Source organism: Puma concolor, chromosome F2, assembly GCF_028749965.1.
Source record: "Puma concolor isolate L17-30 chromosome F2, mPumCon1.1.hap2, whole genome shotgun sequence".
Taxonomy (NCBI): domain Eukaryota; kingdom Metazoa; phylum Chordata; class Mammalia; order Carnivora; family Felidae; genus Puma; species Puma concolor.
Genome location: NC_141684.1, coordinates 42,395,981 through 42,417,873, shown reverse-complemented (window position 1 = coordinate 42,417,873; position 21,893 = coordinate 42,395,981). Strand labels below are relative to the sequence as shown.

General features: G+C 38.8%; 1 protein-coding gene across 7 annotated transcripts in view; it reads left to right on the top strand.

Annotated features, from left to right (window-relative positions):
- Window positions 1–227: 227 nt before the first annotated feature.
- The window catches only part of DPY19L4 (dpy-19 like 4), a 68,790-nt gene continuing 47,124 nt past the window's right edge, over window positions 228–21,893 (top strand). For 3 of the 7 annotated variants that reach the window (XM_086695566.1, XM_025922837.2, XM_086695571.1), the window contains exons 1-6: window positions 228–385; window positions 4,563–4,673; window positions 12,879–13,003; window positions 15,201–15,291; window positions 16,141–16,262; window positions 16,366–16,511. In XM_086695566.1, the coding sequence (XP_086551692.1) occupies window positions 370–385; window positions 4,563–4,673; window positions 12,879–13,003; window positions 15,201–15,291; window positions 16,141–16,262; window positions 16,366–16,511 (611 nt within the window). In that variant the 5' untranslated portion in view covers window positions 228–369. Of the gene's footprint in view, window positions 386–4,562; window positions 4,674–12,878; window positions 13,004–15,200; window positions 15,292–16,140; window positions 16,263–16,365; window positions 16,512–21,893 lie in introns of those variants that run through there. The other 4 variants (XM_086695567.1, XM_086695569.1, XM_086695568.1 and 1 more) reach the window with 4 other exon arrangements.

The following is a 21,893-nucleotide window of genomic DNA, read 5'->3' as shown; positions in this document are numbered from 1 at the left end:
AGCCTCGGCCAGCCCCCTGCGCTCCCACCTTTCGGAAGGGGCGGGCGAAGGGAGGGGCTTCGGCAAACGGCTGGAGCGGGCCCGGAGCGAGGGCTGTAGGCGGTGCCACCCGCGGCGACTCCCCTTCCTGCCCGCGCAGGCCCAGGCACGCTCGCAAAACGCTCCGGCTGCCCTTCGCTCCCGGCTCTCTGGTTCCCGGGCCACCCGGGGGGACGCGGTTGGCGGCGACACCGGAGGGGGGCGGGTCAGGAAGTGGGGGCGCGGCGGCCGGGAGCTGTCCTGGGGCTGCCGAGGGGCTCGGCGACGTTGAGGACCGGCGACTCCGGGCCGCGCGGGAGCCTGAGGGGCGCCGGGACCTCCGCGGAGACGATGGCGGAGGAAGAAGGTGACGGCCCCGGGGTCCAGCGCGCCAACTGTCGCTCGTGGTCGCGGGAAAGAGGGGCGGGGGCGCGAGGGGCCCAGAGGCCTGGGCTGCGGGCGGTCAGCGGCCGCGGCCGCGCGGGGTGGGGGGCGGAAAGAAGCGGGGCGGCGGCGGCGTGGGGACATTTAGGAGCGGAGTGAGTGGCCTGAAGTTTTGTCCGCCTCAGTGGGAAGCAAAGGTGGAGCTTAAAGTTGGGAATCGGGCTGGTAGAGAAAAAGCTGCGGGTGGGAGGAGTGCTTGAGAGGGGAGGCCACTAGCAGATAATTAATGGGGTGGGGAGCATAGTTTGGTTTAGAAGATGGAGGCTTGGGCACTGAGTGCATATTTGAAAGTGAGAGTGTTTAACCAAATGCCTCTCATTCTGAGTGCCCTCTTCAGAGGTCTGTGGACGCTGATAAATACGAAGTCACAGGGCGAGAGGAGCCGCACGCCTAGAGTGTAGAAAGAGGAGGGGGTTGGGGAGGGGAAACTGAAGAAGGCCTGGTCACTTACAGGTTAGGGGAAGGTGGCAAAGGCTGAAGGGTGTAAGTATTAGGGTGTAAGTATTAGGGTGTAAGGATTAGGAAGCCACGAGTGCTTTGAGGGTGAAAGTGGGTGGGCCGGAGAAAGCTTTCCATGCCCCCACAGGGCCAATGTTAAGAAAATTAAGCCCTTCAGTAATATTTAAAATGATAAGTATGAGAGACAATTGGGGAGTTGGAGGAATTGATCAGCTAGTGATAGATATCACAGGAAGCATTCATGGCATAACAACTTCATAATACCCGTGCTAGTGTCAGGAACAGGTCTATTTGATGGTGTCGCTTGACTGAGCAGTTAGATTTTGCATCCTGGTGGGAAACATGACTTTTTACTTTCTTGAGTGCGGTTGTGAATGTGATCTCATTTAGATTTAAACCTTTATTGAACCAAGAGTGCAAGGAGGGAATTTCAAGAATTCGGTGGAAAGTGATATTTAAAACATTGTTTATTGCTCTTTGGCGTTCTGCCTTGTCTCTGTCTATGCTCACACTGACTTCATTATCTGCCTCCTCTTTTTTGAGTTCTCAGAGTGTTAAAGCTGATCTAAATTTAAGACATTCTTCCTAATATACAACTTCAAAACCAGTGCTGTTTGTAGTTGATAAGGGATAAGTAATTCCATTTGTTACCTTGGTTTTATTTTTGGTTGCAGTAGTTTAAAACATTTCTTGATTTTTTTTTTTCCTTTTCTGACTACTTGCAAATCTGTGGAGTAAGTTGATAAGCTAGCTTGTATGTTTCCATGAGCCCTTTCATGCTTAATCTAAAGCAGGAAAAAAGTACTGCAATACTAAAAGTCTTTAATATTTTGCATCATGCAAAATGAGAAATTGCTTTAGGATATTATGGTTACACTTAATTAAATCAATACCACACTATTCTGTAAAATTTACTCATGGGATAAAAAAGGAAAAATGATTTTTCATTGTAGAATTACAGATAAGCAAATACATGTTAAATGGAACAATTAATGGATTGAAGTTTTCTTAAAATATAGTTTCATTCAACAAATTTTTCAATTCTGTGAACATTTGGTGCCTACTATGTTAGGTGCTGGGATATAATAGTCAGCAATGAATAATTATATTCTTATTTATTAAAATAATGCTAGTAATGATAATATTTATAGCAAACATGTCTGTGTGCTAGGCATTATTTTGTGTGCCTTACGTTTATTTGGCCCTCTAAATTTTTTCAAAATACATGTTATCTTAAAATTAGTCTACATGGTGTATTTTACTTGTATCCATATCTTCCCTAGATCCCTTTTTTGTTATCATTCACATTCACTTGGATCCTTTTCATTGTCCCACTGTTACTCCACGTACATAATTTTGAGAATCTCATGTTATGAAAAATGTCTTTCTTGATGCAGTAGAGCCTCAGGTTGTTCATACTTAAGGCTTCCTGAAAGAAATGTTAGAACAAACAAGTGACAACTTTGAATACAGCAGTATTAACACTTCATGTGGAATAGTTTGGATGGACATTTGCTGGCCTATTTGTAGCTCTGCTCACTATCTCATGTGAAGGTCGCTGGACCAGAGACTGAAATACTGGGTTATTTTTGTGGCTATGTTGTCATTTTCGTTTTATTTTTTAAGTTTATTTATTTATTTTGAGAGAGAGAGTGTGTAAACGAACCATGGGGGAGGGGCCGAGAGACAGGGAGCGATAGAGAACCCCAGGCAGGCTCTGCATTGCACTGTCAGCACAACGCTGGATGCAGGGCTCGAACTCCCTAACTGTGAGATTGTAATCTGAGCCTGAGTTGGGTACTTAACCAACTTAAGTGCCCCTTTATGTTATCATTTTCATTTAGTTTGACTTTAAAAAAATATGTATTTGTTTATTTTGAGAGAGAGTGCATGTAAGGGCAGAGAGAGAGAGAGAGAGAAAGAAAGAATCTTAAGCAGGCTCTGTGCCGTGACCGCAGAGCTCATGGTTCATGAGATCATGGCCTGAGCTGAGATCAAGAGTTCTATGCTTGGGGCACCTGGGTGGCTCACTCAGTTAAGCGCCTGACTTCGGCTCAGGTCATGATCTCACGGTTTGTGGGTTTGAGCCCACGTCGGGCTCTGTGCTGACAGCTCAGAGCCTGGAGCCTGCTTCGGATTCTGTGTCTCCCTCTGTCTCTGCCCCTCCCCTGCTCACGCTGTGTCTCTGTCTCTCAAAAGTGAACAAACGTTTTAAAAACTTGAAAAAAGTTTTATGCTTAACTGACTGAGCCACCCAGGTGCCCCTTGTTGGGTGCTTTTAACTTTTCTTTTATCACAGAGCAGGGGAAAACAAATTTTTTTTTTAGTTTATTTAATTTATTTTGAGAGAGAGGGAGAGAGGGAGAATCCCAAGTAGGCTCCGTGCTGTCAGCATGAACCATGAACATCATGATCAGAGCAGAAACCAATAGGGGCACCTGGCTGACTTAGTTGGAGGAGCATGCAGCTTTGTTTCTCAGGGGCATGAGTTCAAGCACCATTTGGGTATAGACATTTAGAAAAAAATAAATTAAGAAAATGTGTATTTGTTTTTTCATTTTCCACAGGAAAGCTAGAGGATTTTTTTAAAGGAATTTTTAAAAGTTTTATTTATTTAAGTAATATCTGCACCCCACATGGTGTTCAAACCCATGACCCCAAGATCAGGAGTCACGTGCTCCTCCGACTGAGCCAACCTGGTGCCCCTCCACTGTAAAGGTAGAACCCTTCATCTGATCAACAGTAGCTGATTCATTTTCCTTTTGTGACTTGTCTTTTTAGGCTCACATTTCATAGCCTAAAGTCATTCCTAAGAGAAAAGAAAACTCTCCTCTGCTCCGTTAAGAAGGAAATAAATTCTTGAACCATCTTATAAGGTTGGGAGGACAGTCTGCACCTACACGACAGTCATAGTCGACTCTATGAGATAATTCTAGGAAGGAAACGTAGTTAGGTTGAATATAGTAAATTCTTGTTTCATTCGGAATTTAGTTTACTAATTTGGAGGTACTTTTTGCTTTACATTTTTTATCAGACATAGAAAGGGTAGTCTAATATTGGGAAATTTTCTGACAACTTCCCACATATAGGGATATTTATAGGTTCAGCCTATTTCTAACACCTAAATCTATAAAACAATGTATTACAATGGCAATACCATAGCACTGTGAAATTCTGCAGAGCTTGCAGGATTATTTTAAAAATGAAGTATAATTTTATGATCAATGTATTTTATTATATTCAAATTTTAAAAAATGGTTAATCCTTGAATGATGAATGTGATACTCTCAGGTAACTAGAATATTATGCTAATGTATTAAATAACACCTTGTTCCCCAGTCATTCTAGAAAGGAGTTTACTTATTTTGGGATATTTGAAAATAACATTATCTCAGGAGAAGAGCTTGTTGATTTATCACTAGGACTCTGAAAGCACAGATGGCAGACAGAACCTAATTTTTTTTTTTGTATGAAAGATTGTTTTTCAAGAAGTGCTAAAATAATTGTGGAAAAAAGTTATCTTTGATACTAAAAGATCTCTATGTGACTCATTGCCCTATTATAATAAAAGTGAATTCGTTTGGATTACAGATTAGAACAGCTTGATACACATGTTGCAATAACTTCTTAAATATTTTAAGGACCAACTGTAGAACTGCGCCAGAGAAGAAAGCTGAAGTCTTCAGAAAATAAGGAATCTGCCAAAGAAGAGAAAATTCGCGATACTCCAATGCCTGAAAGAGCTCCAAAACGTAAGTTAGATAAATTTGTTTTCATGCCACTATAAAAATGTTTTTTTATACATTAGGTAGTATATTTTATATTAATGTTTTAAATGTTTATGCCTATTTTGAGATTAATTGTATGGTGTTGGCAGTCAACTTTCATAGGTTTTGTTGTAGAACAAACCCTAAATCTCACTGGCTTACAAAAGACACTTATTTCTGACTAATGTTACGTGTTGTGGCTGCAGGTTGGCTGGTTTAGCTTCATGTATCTTGAAGGAACAGCCCCTATTTGGGATATGGTTTTCTTATGGCAGAAGAAAAGAACAGGAGAACAGGCAGAATCATTCGGTGTCTCTTAAAGTTTCTGTTGAACTGGCACACCGTTACTTGTAGTCACATTCTGTTGACCCAAGTAAGTCACATAAGTTACATAATTAATCCAGACAATGAGATGGAGAAGTATACTCTGACTACAGGGATGCATTGCAAGTCACATGGTAGTGGGCAGAGATGAATAATCTTTTTATAAGAAAGGACAAAATAAGTGGGAATAATAGTAACAGTCTACCACATTCTGTCCTTTTAGTCATAAATATTTGCTTTTCTCCGTCAGACAAAATACTCTCACTACCTCTCTGACCCAGGAAGACACTCAGTCTTACCCGGTCATGGCATCAGTCTTGAGGCCCAAGGTCTTGTTCAGGGCCAGCTATGATTCATTCTAGTCCAGAGACCCATGAATTAAAAAGATAAATTATGTGCTCTGTGTCAGGGGTCTCCAAGACCACCCCCGTTTGGTGATGAGCTAGAAGGACTTACAGCCTCAGAATATTTACAGCTGTGATTTATTACAGTGAACAGTACAAAACAAAATCAGCAAAGGGAAAGGTCTGTGGGCCAAAATCTGTAAGATCTAGGCATAAGCTTCCCTGATTCCTTTCCTAATGGAGTTATACAAGATGTGCTTAACTCCTTCAAGCATCAAATTGTGACATTTGTAAAGTTTTGTCTACCAGGGAAGCTCGTTAATGGCTCTGCACAGAATATGTGTGGGTGTGTGTGTGTGTGTGTGTGTGTGTGTGTGTGTGTGTGTTTTAATTTATTTTGAGATAGAGTGCGAGTAGGGGAGGGGCATAGAGAGAGTGAGAGAGAGAATCCCAAGCAGGCTCTGCACTGTCAGAGCAGAGCCTGATGCAGGGCTTGAACTCACGGACTGTGAGATTGTGACCTGGGCTGAAGTTGGACACTTAACCGACTGAGCCACCCAGGGTCCCCTGCACAGAGTTTTTACTGTTAGCTGGTCGCCATACCTTTTCCTACCACATACCCAAACTAGATTCCCAGAAGGAAAGCAATGAGCATGAACCACATTGTTTGTACAAACAGGTCAGGTACAGTAAACTAACATGAGAGAATGGTGATAACCCTCCTGAAATCCAAGTTCCCAGATTCCAGCAGAGTTTACCTTGCAAGCAGACCTTTCTTGGCAAAGTAATTGTAGAGCTGCTATGCTATGTTAACTTTTCTTTCCTCAGAGGAAGAGAGACGTACATCAGCCACTGGTTCATAGCAGTTTTGAAATCCTACAAGATAAATATGAGGTCTTACTCTGGTGTAGGGATGTTTCTTGATTAGGCCCCAGTTGTTTACCTTGGGAGTAGCTTCATTATTCTGTGTGGTCCTTGAGTCCACCCTCTAGAGGTCCTTCCTTTTCTGTTATCCTGCTGAACCATATATGAAGATGGCTTTGGAGAACATGCCATCCTTAGGGACTGAAATGCCTTCTCAAATTGCTTCTTGCCCATAAAGAGTCGAAGGCACATTTATATATATTTTTCTCAAATAAGGTAAAGGCAGTGGGTCATCTATAGAGCTAGTTTAGGGGCTAGCAGCAAGAAAATTTTTTGGAAGCTGGAAAAATAATAATCCATGTTATGCAGTGACAAAACATTTGTATCTGTTTCCTGTGAATAGTTACAATTTTAATACTAAATTTTTTTATTATTTTAGGTAACAAGATTATAAAACAGAATGTTACTAGAGTGCCTTGGTTATCAGCTGCATTTGATTACAAGAAAGATGAATTTAAAACATTTGGCCTATTTGCAAGCGGGAATGAAGAGAAAAATAGAGAACCCAAATTTTCTGGGACTTGTAGTGTTGAGTTAGAACTGTCTATTTCAGCTAGTAAAATCGAGAAAATTGAGAAATACTTTGAGTAACAAAGGCTGATTAAGATGAATCCTCAGGGCAATGACTAAATCAGGGGCATGGCTGTCAGCACATAGTTTGTTAAAATATATGAATGCATTAAGGTATTTCCTAGTAAATCCTTTCAGTTGGATAAAGTAAGATAGAGTGTGGTTCTACAAAAGCTCAAATACATGTAGTTAAACCTTGCCAAGACTCATCTAGAAATAAAATTGTGGTTACAGTAGTCCCCCACCTTATCCAGTAGTTTCAGTTTCCATGGATTCAGTTATCTGGTCAATCAGAGTTTGGAAGCAGATGATCTGCTTTCTGACGCATTGTCAAAGTATGTACTGTTAGCAGTGTAATGCTATGTCACACTCACAATGCCTTGTCATTCTTCTCACTTCATCTCATCACATGGGAATTTTATCATCTCCTATCATCACAAGAAGTAAAGTGAGTACAGTACAATAAGATATTTTAAGAGAGAGACCATGTTCACATAACTTTTATTACAGCATATTGTTATAGTTGTATTTTATTATTAGCTATTATTGTTAATCTCTTACTGTGTCTAATTAATAAATTGAACTTTATCCTAGGTGTGTATGTATAGGAAAAAACATAGCATATCTAGGGTTCACTACTAGAATTCAGTTTGAGGCATCTGCTAAGGATCTTGGAATATATCCCCCACAGACAGTGGGGAGGGGGACTACTGTGTAGTTGTTGGAACATGGAACTGAATAGAATCGAGTAGGTAAAAAGCTAACAAAATTGTTTTTTTCTTTGCAAAAATAAGTGATTTAACTGTTAAAAATTAAGGTACAGGCATACCGCCTTTAATTGTGCTTCATGTTGTACTTTGCAGATTATCTTTTTTTTCTGTTTTGTTTTTTTGTTTTTTTTTGTTTTTAAATGTTTATTTATTTTTGAGAGACAGAGCATGAGAGGAGCAGAGAGAGAGGGAGACACAGAATCTAAAGCAGGGTCCAGGCTCTGAGCTGTCAGCACAGAGCCCGATGCGGGGCTCGAACCCACGAACCTGAGATCATGACCTGAGCCGAAGTCGAAGGCTTAACCGACTGAGCCACCCAGGCGCCCCTGTTTTTTTGTTTTTTTAATGAGTTGAAGGTTAGTGGCAAGCAAGTCTATTGGCTCCATTTTTCCAACACCGTTTGCTAACTTTATGTCTCTGTGTCACATTTTGTTAATTCTTGCAGTGTATTATCATTGTATTTCTTGTGGTGATCTGTGATCAGTGATTGTGACTCATTGACAGCTCAGGCGATGGTTAGCTTATTTTAGCGTTAATTAAGATAGGTATGTTGTTTTTATAGATGTAATGTTATCGCACACTTAATAGGCTACAGTATAGTGTAAACATAACTTTTATATATACTGGGAAACCAAAAAAATTAATTTGATTCACTTTATGACAGTATTCACTTTATTGTAGTGGTCTGGAACTGCACTGAGGTATAGCTGTATAGTTAACATATTAAAAAATGCCCAGAATCTTAGGTGTTTTATTAAATGAGTTTTGACATCTTAGTCCAATTAACAAGATACAGAACATTTCCGTTATCCCAGAAAGTTTCTTTGTATCCCTTCCAGTAGATTTTCCCTGTACCCCCTAAGACAACCACTCTTCGGATACTTACCAATATTGATTAATTAGTTTTGCATGTTGTAGAATTTCATGTAAGTGGAATCATACAACATGTGTGCTTTTGTGTCTGGATTTTTTCACTTAGCATTTTATCCTTTAAAAATATAATCATTTTGGGGCACCTGCGTGGCTCAGTTGGTTAAGCATCCGACTTCGAAGGGCTCAGGTCATGATCTTGCGGTCCGTGGGTTCGAGCCCCGCGTCGGGACTGACAGCTCAGAGCCTGGAGCCTGTTTCAGATTCTGTGTCTCCCTCTTTCTCTGACCCTCCCCTGTTCATGCTCTCTCTCTGTCTCAAAAATAAATAAATGTTAAAACAAATTAAAAAATATATATATATATAATCATTTTGAGATTCATTCATGTTGCTGTAATTTTCTAACTATTTTCTTGTTGGACATTTGAGTAGTTTTCAGTATTTAGCTATTATGAATAAGGCTTCTGTGAACATAGTTCTACAGATATTTTTGTGGACATTTGTTCTTTTTTTTCTGTTAGGTAAATATCTAGGAGAATTGCCTGCTAAGCTTTTGAGAGATGTATTGTTTTGTTTTTTTGTTTGCTTTTTTTTTTTTAACGTTTATCTGTTTTTTGAGAGAGAGAGAGAGAAAGAGAGAGAGAACGTGAGTGGGGGGAAGGGCAGAGAGAGAGAGGGAGACGGAATCCAAAGCAGGCTCCTCACTCTGAGCTGTCAGCACAGAGCCTGACGTGGGACTTGTACTCACAGACCGTGAGACCATGACCTGAGCCAAAGTTGGACATTTAACTGAGCCACCCAGGCACCCCAAGAGAGATGTACTATTAAAAGAAGTATCAGGGGCGCCTGGGTGGCGCAGTCGGTTAAGCGTCCGACTTCAGCCAGGTCACGATCTCGCGCTCCGTGAGTTCGAGCCCCGCGTCGGGCTCTGGGCTGATGGCTCAGAGCCTGGAGCCTGTTTCCGATTCTGTGTCTCCCTCTCTCTCTGCCCCTCCCCCGTTCATGCTCTGTCTCTCTCTGTCCCCAAAATAAATAAACGATGAAAAAAAAAAAAAAAAAAAAAAAAAAAGGAAAAAAAAAAAAGAAGTATCAGCCTAAATTTAAGAGGATGCAACTATTCAGATCTTAAAATGATGTATACATGCAGGAAACAAGCTGAATAAGCTGCTCTTAGGATGTTTTTCTTGAAAAGCAGTGAGAGTGTTTTGCCTTTGGGCAGGAAATGAGTGTTTGTGATAAGTGGGGCAGACCCTGGTGGACTCTTTTACTGTTCCCAAATATTTGCTCCCTTCCCTAAAATAAATTATCCATTCCTTCCCATTGCCATGTGATTTGGAGCGCAGTCTCTGAAGCAGTGTTTACTTCACTACCTCATTGTCAGGCTTATCCACATGACTCACGTGGACCAATGGGATGTGAGTGGAAGCAACACTGTACTAGTTTTGACCAGAAACTGTAAGAGGCATTGTATGCTCTGCCTGTTCTCCTGCTCTTTTCCTCATGAGAATAGCATGTCTCAAATAGGGATTGACCCCAATCTGGAACTCTGAAGAAGATCCAAGAAGAACCACAGCTAATCTGAAGTCTGGAATTGGGTGGAGAGTCACTGCAGACCCAATACCAACAAGTAGCATAAGTGAGAACTAAACCTTTATTTTGTAAGCCACTAATAATTTGGGGTACCTTTTTTTTTAATCACAGCAAAGCTTACTAATAGAGTGGTTATTTAAAACATTTTGGAAAATACAATATAAGAAAGATTAAATTAAACAATCTAGAGATAACTAGAGATAACTACTATAAAATAGTATTTCCCCCTGACTACAAAAATATATTTTTAGGGCAGAAAATATGGAAAATGGAGAAAAGTATAATAAAAATAAAATATATGAATAATGCCAGTAGATGGAACTACTCTTAAAAGTTTTGGCAAGTATTGCTTGTATTTTTTTGAATGCAGTTATACTTTTCCTTTTCTTTCCTTTTTTTAACTTTTTGTGAAATTGAATCTTACATTTCTTTTCCTAACATGTCATTAGATTTTTCGTTAGCTTTAAATATTACTTAACTATGACCTGTGTTACTGATACAGACATTTATGTAGTGCTCTTTTTTTTATTCCATTTTTGACTCTTCACAAAAAACTTTGAAAACAGCGTATTTAGTATTAAGGTAAAACATTTATATGTAGGATTTGGTTTACATACTTTTTATAATAGCCCCAGATAATTAGGGTTAATTTGCCATTATCTAAGACTTAATGAAAAAAACAGGAAGAGATACATGTTCAGAAACTTGGAAGAACTTTTGTTAAACTGCCACCATTGATAAGTTTCCTTACCAGTTTTTTATAGTTCATATTATGTCAACATTGCTTTAAATGACTATCTTATATATTTTTGCACATATATTTCAACCATAATAGCTAGTATTTACTGAGCTCTTACTATGTGCCAGGCCAAATGCTTTACACATGCTGTTGAAAACAGTAATTTTATTTATTATTTTGAAATGTTTATTTATTTTGAGGGCCAGAGAGCAAGCAGGGGAGGGGCAGAGACAGAGGGAGAGAGAGAATCCCAAACAGCCTCCACACTGTCAGCATAGAGTCTGATATAGGGCTTGAACTCATGAATTGTGAGATCATGACCTGAGCCGAAATCCAGAGTTGGACGCTTCACTGACTGATCCAGCCAGGTGCCTCTGAAAACAGTAATTTTAAAATGATTTTGTTATACTGATACTAATATTTGATTTATTGAGTAGTGTTTCTAAAGCATTTTTTTTTATAAAATTTTTTATTTTTTTAACGTTTATTTATTTTTGAGACAGAGAGAGACAGAGCATGACCGGGGGAGGATCAGAGAGAGGGAGACACAGAATCTGAAACAGGCTCCAGGCTCTGAGCTGTCAGCACAGAGCCCGACGCGGGGCTCGAACTCACAGAGCGTGAGATCATGACCTGAGCCGAAGTCGGCCGCTCAACCGACTGAGCCACCCAGGCGCCCCTCTAAAGCATTTTGAATATAATTCTCATAGACTTACTGATATCTTTTTTAAAAGTAATCTCTACACCTAACATGGGGCTTGAACTCACAGCCCTGAGATCTAGAGTCCCATGCTCTACTGATTGAGCCAGCCAGGTGCCCTGACTTAGTGATATCTAACTATTTAGTCTGCTTAATGTCTCTAGTATTATATGAAAACTAGTATTTATTAAATAATATTTTGAAAATGGTTAAGATTTTAGTTTAGCTAAATGAACAAATCAGCAAGTTGAGTTTTTTACAGACCTGTCAGTCATTCAGTAACAGAACACTGGACTTTGGGCCCTTACGCCTTATTATTCCTAATAGCTATAGCAGGACCAAATCATCCTGTGTGTAGAAAATCCAAATGTGTTTTATGTTGTTTCATCAAGAAGTAGTTATATATATGTAATAGTTGTATATGATGTTTTAAATACATAATCATCAAAGATCATTGAATTATATACTTTAAATGGCTATATAATGTGTAAATTATTCCTCAAGAAAAAAAACTCCTTGATAAGGAAAAGCTATCAATAGTAATTCTGAATGAACCCCTATCTTTCCTTTAGATATTTCGTAGTACATTACTTTTATTCTTTCTTTTGATTAATAGATTTTAATTTTTGAAACCTTTTTTGATTTATAGAAGAACTGAACAGATAGTGTAGAGTTCCCTTGTTATACCCTCCCTCTGCCCACACAGTTTTCCCTCTTATTAACATTTTATATTAGTATGGTATACTTGTTATAATTAACAAACCAATGTTGATACACTTATTTTTATTTTATTTTTATTTTTAAGTTTATTTATTTTGAGAGAGAGAAAGCAAGCTGGGGAGGGGCGGGGGGGGGAGAGAGAGAGAGAGAATGAGAATGAGAATCCCAAACAGGCTCCACACTGTGGCACAGAGCCCGACGCAGGTCTCAAACTCATGACCCATGAGATCATGATATGAGCCAAAGTCAGAGGTTTAACCAACTGAGCCACCCAGGTGCTCCGATACAGTATTTTTAACTAAAGTCCACACTTTATTCAGATTTGTTTAGTTATTACCTAATGTCCTTTTTCTGTTCCAGGATCCTACATTACATTTAGTTGACATTACATTTAGACTCCTCTTGGCTGTGGCAGTTTTTTTAGGCTTTCCTTGTTTTTAGTGACCTTGACAGTTTTGAAGAGTACTGGTCAGGTATATTTAGGATGCCCCTCTATTCGAATTTGCTGTTTTTCTCATTAGATTAAGGTTCTAGATTTGGGGGAGGAAGAACAGAGTTAGAGTTGGTTACTTTTTAAAAATAGAAGTGCATGAATATAAATATCATCTACATCTGATTACTTTTAATATGCTTTTTCAGATGTATTATTTCAGCGCTTTGCAAAGATTTTCATTGGCTGTCTTGCAGCAGTTACTAGTGGTATGATGTATGCTCTGTATTTATCAGCATACCATGAACGGAAATTCTGGTTTTCCAACAGGCAGGTAAGAAGAAAGAATTTTGAGCATATGGAAGTTGTTTTAGTATTTAATTTTAACTTATGTAATGTGTTTTACAGGGAGCCAAAATATATGTATGATAAGTATGAAAAGTGCTTTCTTATTTACAGCCATTAGAAACAAAATGGTGTAGAAGCTGTTTTAACATAGTCACAGGGTCAACCTTGAAAAATGTAATACAATATATTTCAAGGCCATAGAATAGAGACTATGGGTTTCTAAACTAAGGGTGCTTTCCTTCATGTAACTAGCTTATCAGGAGTTTTTGAAGACAGTGAAATGTTACAGTTTAGTCAGTCTTTTAGTTTATGGAGTTTACATTTCAGAAACAGTCTATAGAAATTTCAGCAGTAAAATATTTTAATTTTTAGATGACATGATTAGAATGTTTTTGGGGGATTGGACATGATTAACATGCATGACAGTATTTATTAAGTTGTCTCTTACATATTAGTATGATTAATGTTTGGTTTTAAGTCATGTGCATTTCACAGACTCTTTAGGCCCTATAGTTACTTAATTCATAATTTAGCCTTTGAATAAGTTTGTTCTCAGACTTCGCAATCAGATACATCTTTAATATGCGTTGACAAAGTGCACAGTGTTATCACTTGACTCTGGAGACTTTTCTTTTTTGGTCCAAGCTGTTTTGTAGTAGTAGTAGTCGTCGCCTTCGTCAAACTGACTAAATGTTTTTAAGCCGTTGATTGACCTAATCCCACCAAAACATTTAGCTGAATAATTATTTGTATAGTCTTGACAAAAGCTATTACTGTAGTATATCCTCTGTTTCCTTGAAAATGTTATGCAGATTAACCATTAGTAGTTCTCAATACTGGATGTACAATAAAGTCATCTGATGAGCTTTCAAAACATAACCTCCCTCACAGACTCTTAGGTGGGGTACTGGGGAGTGTCTGGGATCAGAATTTCAAAATATTTCCAAGCAGTTGTGTTATTATAGGCAGAATTGAGAACAACCAAAGGTTTGAAAATATAGAAGGCATACATCAAGAACCTTGTTTTTTTAAAACATTGTATATGAGCCAGGAACATTGACAATACCTGGGAGCTTTTTCAGAATCGCAGATTCTCAGGCCCTACTTTAGAATCAGAATCTAATCAGAGATCTTTTAATAAGATCTCTAGGAGTTTCATATACACATTAAATCTGAGCAGCATTGATCAAAAGTTTACATCTTTGAAATCTTAGAAACAAATTGTTTCCATTCATAAAGAATCATTTTAAGGAAATATATTTAATGAACTCCAAATGAGGGGGAAAAATTCACTGGTCAAATAGATATGGGAAAGGTTTTCTCTTTTGAGATTCACCATGCATAACATATACTGAAACTCTTAAAAGTCTTGCAGTAAAGAAACCCACTAATTTTCTTTCATGCAACCTTTTCACAACTCATTTAACCATAGAACTATTTTATTTACTTATTTTTTTAACTATAGAACTCTTACGTAACACTCATTTATATCTTAGCAAGTTCTGTTGATCAGATCTTGGGGAAGCTGGTCTGATATCTTTTGTATTAATTGATAAATATTCATGAAAATAAAGAAGTTGCATTTTCAAAGACTATAGATTTATGAAACCTTGATTCATCTTGAAATGCACAATTTTTCAGAGTTTTTGAATTACCTATATTCTTGGCTCTGTATAGCCCAATTTTAGGAAATTTAAGATTTACATTACTGGAAGTTCATTTGAAAAGCCCTGATTAGGTGTCTGCTGCTCTTGAAAATACTAGTTAAGAGTTTGCAATTCTGGATACATAAGGAAGTGGAATAGCAATAGAAAACACTGGTTTCTTCTTAAACTTATCTTTTTCTTATGCACTTTAACACCTCAACCATCATTTTTTATTACCTGCCTTACTGTTCTTGCTGTCCTTAGGGCATTTTTCTGCTTTTCCTTGTATGTAATAGGTAAATGACTTATGACCTACAATCCATTTTAAACCTTAGGTGTTTCATTAAAATGATTGCCAGATTATTGAAAAGTTTAACCTCCTTAATGTGACTACTAATGATTAAAGGAAAATGCAAACATGTCTTTGAATAAGATGATAAATACATAGCATTAATTTAGAAGACGAGGAGAGAAAAAGAAGATTACAGTTGAAATTTAGGACACTGGTATTTAAATAATCATTTCATTTTCTTTTAGGAACTCGAACGAGAAATCACATTTCAAGGTGACAGTGCCATTTATTATTCTTATTATAAAGATATGTTAAAAGCGCCCTCATTTGAAAGAGGTATGATAACCACATTTGTATCTTTTTAAATTACACTCTGCCTCCAACGTGGGGCTCAAACTCAGGAAACTGAGATCAAGAGTCATACGTTCTACCAACTGAGCCAGCCAGGCACCCCTCACATTTATATTTTTAATAACAATGTTTTCTAGGGGCGCCTGGGTGGCTCAGCTGGTTAAGCGCCTGGCTTCGGCTCAGGTCGTGATCTCGCGGTCCATGAGTTCGAGCCCCACATCAGGCTCTGTGCTGACAGCTCAAAGCCTGGAGCCTGCCTCAGGTTCTGTGTCTCCCTCTCTCTCTGCCCCTCTCCTGCTCATGCTCTGTCTCCTTCTCTCAAAAATAAATAAACATTAAAAAAAATTTTTTTAAAATAACGTTTTTCTAAAATAAAACATTGTTCTATGTGTGAGCACTTGAATGTGGAAAATTGTCTCAGAATAGAAGTATTACTCTTTTGGGGCGCCTGGGTGGCTCAGTCAGTTAAGTGTCCAACTTCAAGCTCAGGTCATGATCTCACAGTTTGTGAGTTCGAGCTCCGCATCAGGCTCTGTACTGACAGCTCAGAGCCTGGAGCCTGCTTTGGATTCTGTGTCTCCCTCTCTCTCTCTGCCCCTCCCCTGCTTGCTCTCTGTTTGTCTCTCTTTCTCTCTCAAAACTAAATAAATATTAAAAACATTATAAAAAAAGTATTACTCTTTTTTATACTTAATAAAGACATTGGAAAAATGAGGCACAGTGTATTGTATTTTGAGATTTTTCTTAATAACTTAAAATATTTAATGACCTCTGACATGTTTAATTATTTTAAAGCAGAATAAATAATCTGGAGAAAAATTTTTCTGTCTCTAGGTGTTTATGAATTGACACACAATAACAAAACTGTATCTCTGAAGACTATAAATGCAGTGCAGCAAATGTCTCTATATCCAGAACTTATCGCCAGTGTTTTGTATCAAGCAACTGGTAGCAATGTATGTTTTCTTTTGACTTTAATATTTATTTTCTTACATGTTTATGAATCATTAAAATTATTTAATGTTCTATTATCTTTTCTTTTTTTTTTTTGCCAATTAGGAGATTATTGAGCCAGTATACTTCTATATTGGCATTGTTTTTGGATTGCAAGGGATATACGTTACTGCTTTATTTGTTACAAGTTGGCTTATGAGTGGAACATGGCTAGCAGGAATGCTTACTGTTGCATGGTTCATTATTAACAGGTAAAAGATGTTTTCTTAATTAAGTTTTACAGTTTTTTATGGCTGTGGTATTTGGTTCTAAAAATGCCATCCCCCAAATATTCTACATCCTAATCCCAACCTGTAAATATGATGAGATATCATTCCTGGTTATGTTATGTTACATGGCACAGTTGACCTTAAGATACGAAGATTATGTGGTGGACCTGATACAATCATATGAGCCCTTAAAAGTGGAGATCTTTCTCCACTTGGTGCAGAAGGGGAGGTCAGAGATATTTGAAGCATGAGACAGGTTGCCGTGCTGTTGCTGGATTGAAGTGAGGAGGAAATGAATTTTGCCAGCAACCAGCGAACCTGTGAAAAGACCACAAGCCCTGCATGAGTATGGCAGCCCTGGCAGGTGCTTTGATTTTAGCTTAGGGAGTCCCTGAGCAAAGTATCCAGAGGAACTGGGGTAGGTTTTTTAGCTAATTTGTGTTGTTTTAAGCCTATACATTTGTGGTCATTTGTTATGCAACAATTGAAGACTAATAAACTCACCTTGTATCTCTGTATTTTCAGACGTAGTAACATTGGCATATATGGATGTGCCTTTTCTTTCCCTACTTATTTATTTATTTTAAGTTTTTATTTATTTTGAGAGAGAGAGAATGCAAGTAGTGGAGGGGCAGAGAGAGAGTGAGAGAGAGAGAGAGAGAGAGAGAATTCTAAGCAGGCTCCACACTGGCAGAGCGGAGCCCAGTGTGGGGCTCAAAGTCATGAGCCTTGAGTTCATGACCTTAGCCGAAGTCAGATGCTTAACTGACTGAGCTACCTAGGTGCCCCTTTCCTCTTTTATTTAAAATTGATGACACAATTTCATGAAAAGAAGGAAGAGGCATCAGATAGATCACTATTTTTTTTTCAACATTTATTTATTTTGAGAGAGGGAGAGAGAGTGAGAGAGAGAGAGAATCCCAAGCAGGTTCCACACTGTCCTCGTGGGGCCCAACACGGAGCTTGATCTCACAAACCTCAAGATTGTGACCTGAGCCAAAATCAAGAGTCAGAGGCTTAACCGACTAAACCCCCTAGGTACCCAAGATATATCACTATTAAGTTAACCACCACAGATAAGGATTCTATGTTAATCTGTCACAGAGTGCTTTGAATTAGTAAATCCATCCCTTTTGGTGATCAAAGCAGTCTCAGTTCTTTAATAGTAAGTAAAAAGAGAATAAGCAATGGGGTTTCTTTGAAATGGAGGGCTGATTTGAGACATAAAAATTTTCTTGGCATTGGTCAGTGTCAAAAATTTAATTCTGAATTATGGGTATTTTTTCTCTCCATAGCACTTTTCTCCCCTAACATTTATCATGACTAAATTTTTATTTTTTTATTATTAAAATTTTTTTTAACATTTATTTATTTTTGAGAGAGCACGAGCGGGGAAGGGGCAGAGAGAGATGGAGACACAGATTCCGAGGCAGGCTGTAGGCTCTGGGCTGTTAGCACAGAGCCTGACGTGGGGCTTGAACTCACAAACCATGAGATCATAACCTGAGCCAAAGTTGGATGCTTAACTGATGGAGCCACCCAGGCGCCCCATCATGACTAAATTTCTAAAAAATGAAATATTTCTTCTGTTACAACATTTTCTTTTGGCAATTCCCAAATAAAAAATATGATACTTTTCAAGTTATTGAGACTCAGCATTAAGGGCTATATCTTTTACTGGGCTTTGTTTATATTTAGAGTCATATGCTGCCAATAATTTGATATAAAGCATATTTTAAAAATCTTCCTTAGAAGTTTTAAAGTATAGCTGTTCAGCTTTATGGCTTAAACCTATTTGTTCTTATTATTTTTATTTTTATTTTTTATTTTTTTAAAGTAAGTTCTATACCCAACATGGGGTTTCAATTCACAGCCCCGGGATTGAGTTGCATGCTGTACTGACTGAGACAGCCAGGTGCCCCTAAACATATTTCTTCTTAAAAACAGGAATGAACCGGGGCACCTGGGTGGCTCAGTCGGTTGAGCATCCGACTTCGGCTCAGGTCACGATCTCGCGGTCCGGGAGTTTGAGCCCCGCGTCGGGCTCTGGGCTGATGGCTCAGAGCCTGGAGCCTGTTTCCGATTCTGTGTCTCCCTCTCTCTCTGCCCCTCCCCCGTTCATGCTCTGTCTCTCTCTGTCTCAAAAATAAATAAACGTTAAAAAAATTTAAAAAAAAAAACAAAAAAAAAAAAAAACAGGAATGAACCAAACTTTATTATTACAAAAACAGTATATGTATGTTATGGAAAATTAAAACCAGCAAAAACAAAATAGTAACTTTACATTCCCACCACCTGGAGATCACTCACCATTGTTTATACCTCGGTGTCTATACTTTTGGATCTTTTTCTATGTGAGTATGTATGTGTATGTGTATATAGTGTATTTGTGTGTGTATTTTTTTTGTCAGAATGAAATATATTACACATACTGTTTTATATGCTGCTTTCTTTATTCAGCAGTCTACCTTTCCAATAACTTTTTTTTTAAAGTAAACTCTATGCCCAACATGGGGCTTGAACTCACAACCCAGAGATCAAGAGTCATGTGCTGTACCGACTGAACCCCTCCACTTCAATAACTTTTTTTTTTTAAGTAGGGTCCACTGTGGGGCTTGAACTCAGGACCTTGAGATCAAGAGTCAGATGCTGTACTGACTAAACCATCCAGGCAGGCACCCCTCAATAACTTTTTATCTTACCTCTTACCCGTGTTGACCTCAGAATACCCCAAAAAGCTGGTTTGTCCAAACCAGCATTTAATCCAGGACCACATATTGCATCTGGTTGTTATGTTCTTTAATTCTTTTTTTCAAGATTTAAGAAAAAAATGTTGATTTATTTTTGAGAAAAGAGAGAGAGTGGAGTGAGGGGGTGGCAGAGAGAGAGGGAGACAGAGGATCCAAAGTGGGCTCTGCACTGAGAGTGGAGAGACTGATGCAGGGCTCAAACTCACGAACCTGTGAGATCATGACTTGAGCCAGGGTCAGATGCTTAACCCACTGAGCCAGCCAGGTGCCCCTCCTTATTTCTCTTTAAATCTAACGTAATCCCTTTTTTCTGTTGAAGAGACCAAGTCAGTTACCCTACAGAATATCCCACCTTATGGATTTCTCTTGTTGCTTCCTGTGGTGTCATCTAGCTTTTCCCTCTATTCCTTGTGTTTCTATAACCTGGAAGTTATATCCAAAGGCTTGATGAGTTCAAGGTAAACAGTTCTAGTTAGAATATATCATAGGTGGTATGTTTTTCGTGTTCCATGATATTTAAAAGTTACAAGGTATTTACTTGGCCTGCCCCTAGTGAGTCTGAGATTGCTGCTTTGGGAAATGACAGTCAGATTTCTTCATTGAATAGTGTGACTAGAAAATAATCTGTGCCCTTTTCAATGTTAACCATTTAGCTAAGGGTTGTAACTCTAGTTGATAATCTGCTGAAATTAGTAATTACATTAGGGTTTATTAAATTATATGTATCTATTTTCATTAGCTAGATTCTTCTTCAAAAGGTAAAATTTTTCTTTATTAATGAAGGTTCTTTGGTTACCTTTAAATACAGTTACTATTAGAAAGTCAGGAGGCACCTGGGTGGCTCAGTCAGTTAAGTGTCAGACTCTTGATTTCAGCTCAGATTATGATCTCAGCGGTCATAAGCCCTGGTTGGGCTCCACACTGAGTGGCTCCATGCTTAAGATTCTCTTTCTCTTGGGGCGCCTGGACGGTTGGGCAGCCGACTTTGGCTCAGGTCATGATCTCATGGTTTGTGAGTTCAAGCCCCATGTCGGGCTCTGTGTTGACAGCTCAGACCCTGGAGCCTGCTTCAGATTCTGTGTTTCCATCTCTCTCTGCCCCTCCCCTGCTTACGCTCTGTCTCTCTCTCTCTCTCTCTCTCAAAAATAAAAATAAAATAAAGTAAACCTATAAAAAAAAAAAAAGATTCTATTAGAGTTCATTCTATTCAGAGTTCATTCTATTAGAGTTCATTGTTAGATATTTAATAGCCCACTCAAAGTATTTCAGAACTCATAGACTAGGTCTAGAAAGTCTTCCTTTTTAGAGTGAAATGTATTTAGTATAAAACTAACATTATTTAAAATAATAAAAGGATTGTTTTCTTCATTATGTGATGTATTAGTTATTGCTGCATAAAAATCACCCTAAAACTTAACAGCTTAAAACAAACATTATGTCACAGTTTCTGGTGGTCAGGAATCCACAGTGGCTTAACTGGGTGGTTCTGGTTCAGGGCCTGTTATGAGGGTGCAGTCAAGAGTTGTTTAAGGGTATAAACATTTGAAGGTTTGACTGGCCTGGACCATCTACTTCCAAGCTCATTCATGTGACTTTTTACAAGAAACCTTCGTTCTTTAGCTGGTTATTGGCCCGGGAGACTTTAATTTTTCAACACACAAGCCTCACTGTAGGGCTGCTCACAGCTTGGCTGCTGGCTTTCTTTATAGTGAGTGATCCAAAAGAGTGTGGAGTGAGTGTGCTGTAGTGGAAGCCAGATATCTTTTTTTTTTTTTTTTTTAATGTTTATTTATTTTTGAGACAGAGAGAGACAGAACATTAACGGGGGAGGGTCAGAGAGAGAGGGAGACACAGAATTTGAAGCAGGCTCCAGGCTCTGAGCTGTCAGCACAGAGCCCGACGTGGGGCTCAAACTCACAGACCGTGAGATCATGACCTGACCTGAAGTCAGAGGCTCAACCGACTGAGCCACCCAGGCGCCCCTCCAGATCTCTTTTAAAATTTAATTATCAGAAATGATAGGACATTACTCTGCCATATTCTGTTGATCATGCAGACTAACTCCAGTGCATTATGGAAGTAACTACACAGGGTGTTAATACTAGGAGGCAGGGACCATTGCAGACCATCTTGGAGACTGGCTACTACAGGCAGGGAACTTTTTGTTTTTTAAGTAGGCTCCACGCCCAGCACAGGGCTCAAACTCATGACCCTGAGATCAAGAGTCATATACTCTACGGACTGAGACAGCCAGGCATCCAGCAGTGAACTTTTAATATTCATTTTGTTTAATTTCTAGATCTATCTTTATCTTCATCAAAAATTTGAAGAGGGGAAGCCCAGGCAATTTTTCCTTGTAAAAATAATGGCATTAAAGACTCCTTGCCACATGTTTAAAGTTCATTTGTTTATTTTGAGAGAGAGATAGAGCGAGCAGGGGAGGGGCAGAGAGAGAATCCCAAGCAGGCTCTGTGCTCTCAGCGTGGACTGAACCACCCTGGTGCCCCCCAAATAAGAGTGTTTTAGAGCTCTTAGTGAGAATTGTAAGGAAATTGCCTTATTTAATGACACATTGTATCCTGGGTACCTAGAGCAGGAGTTCGGTAGACAATTT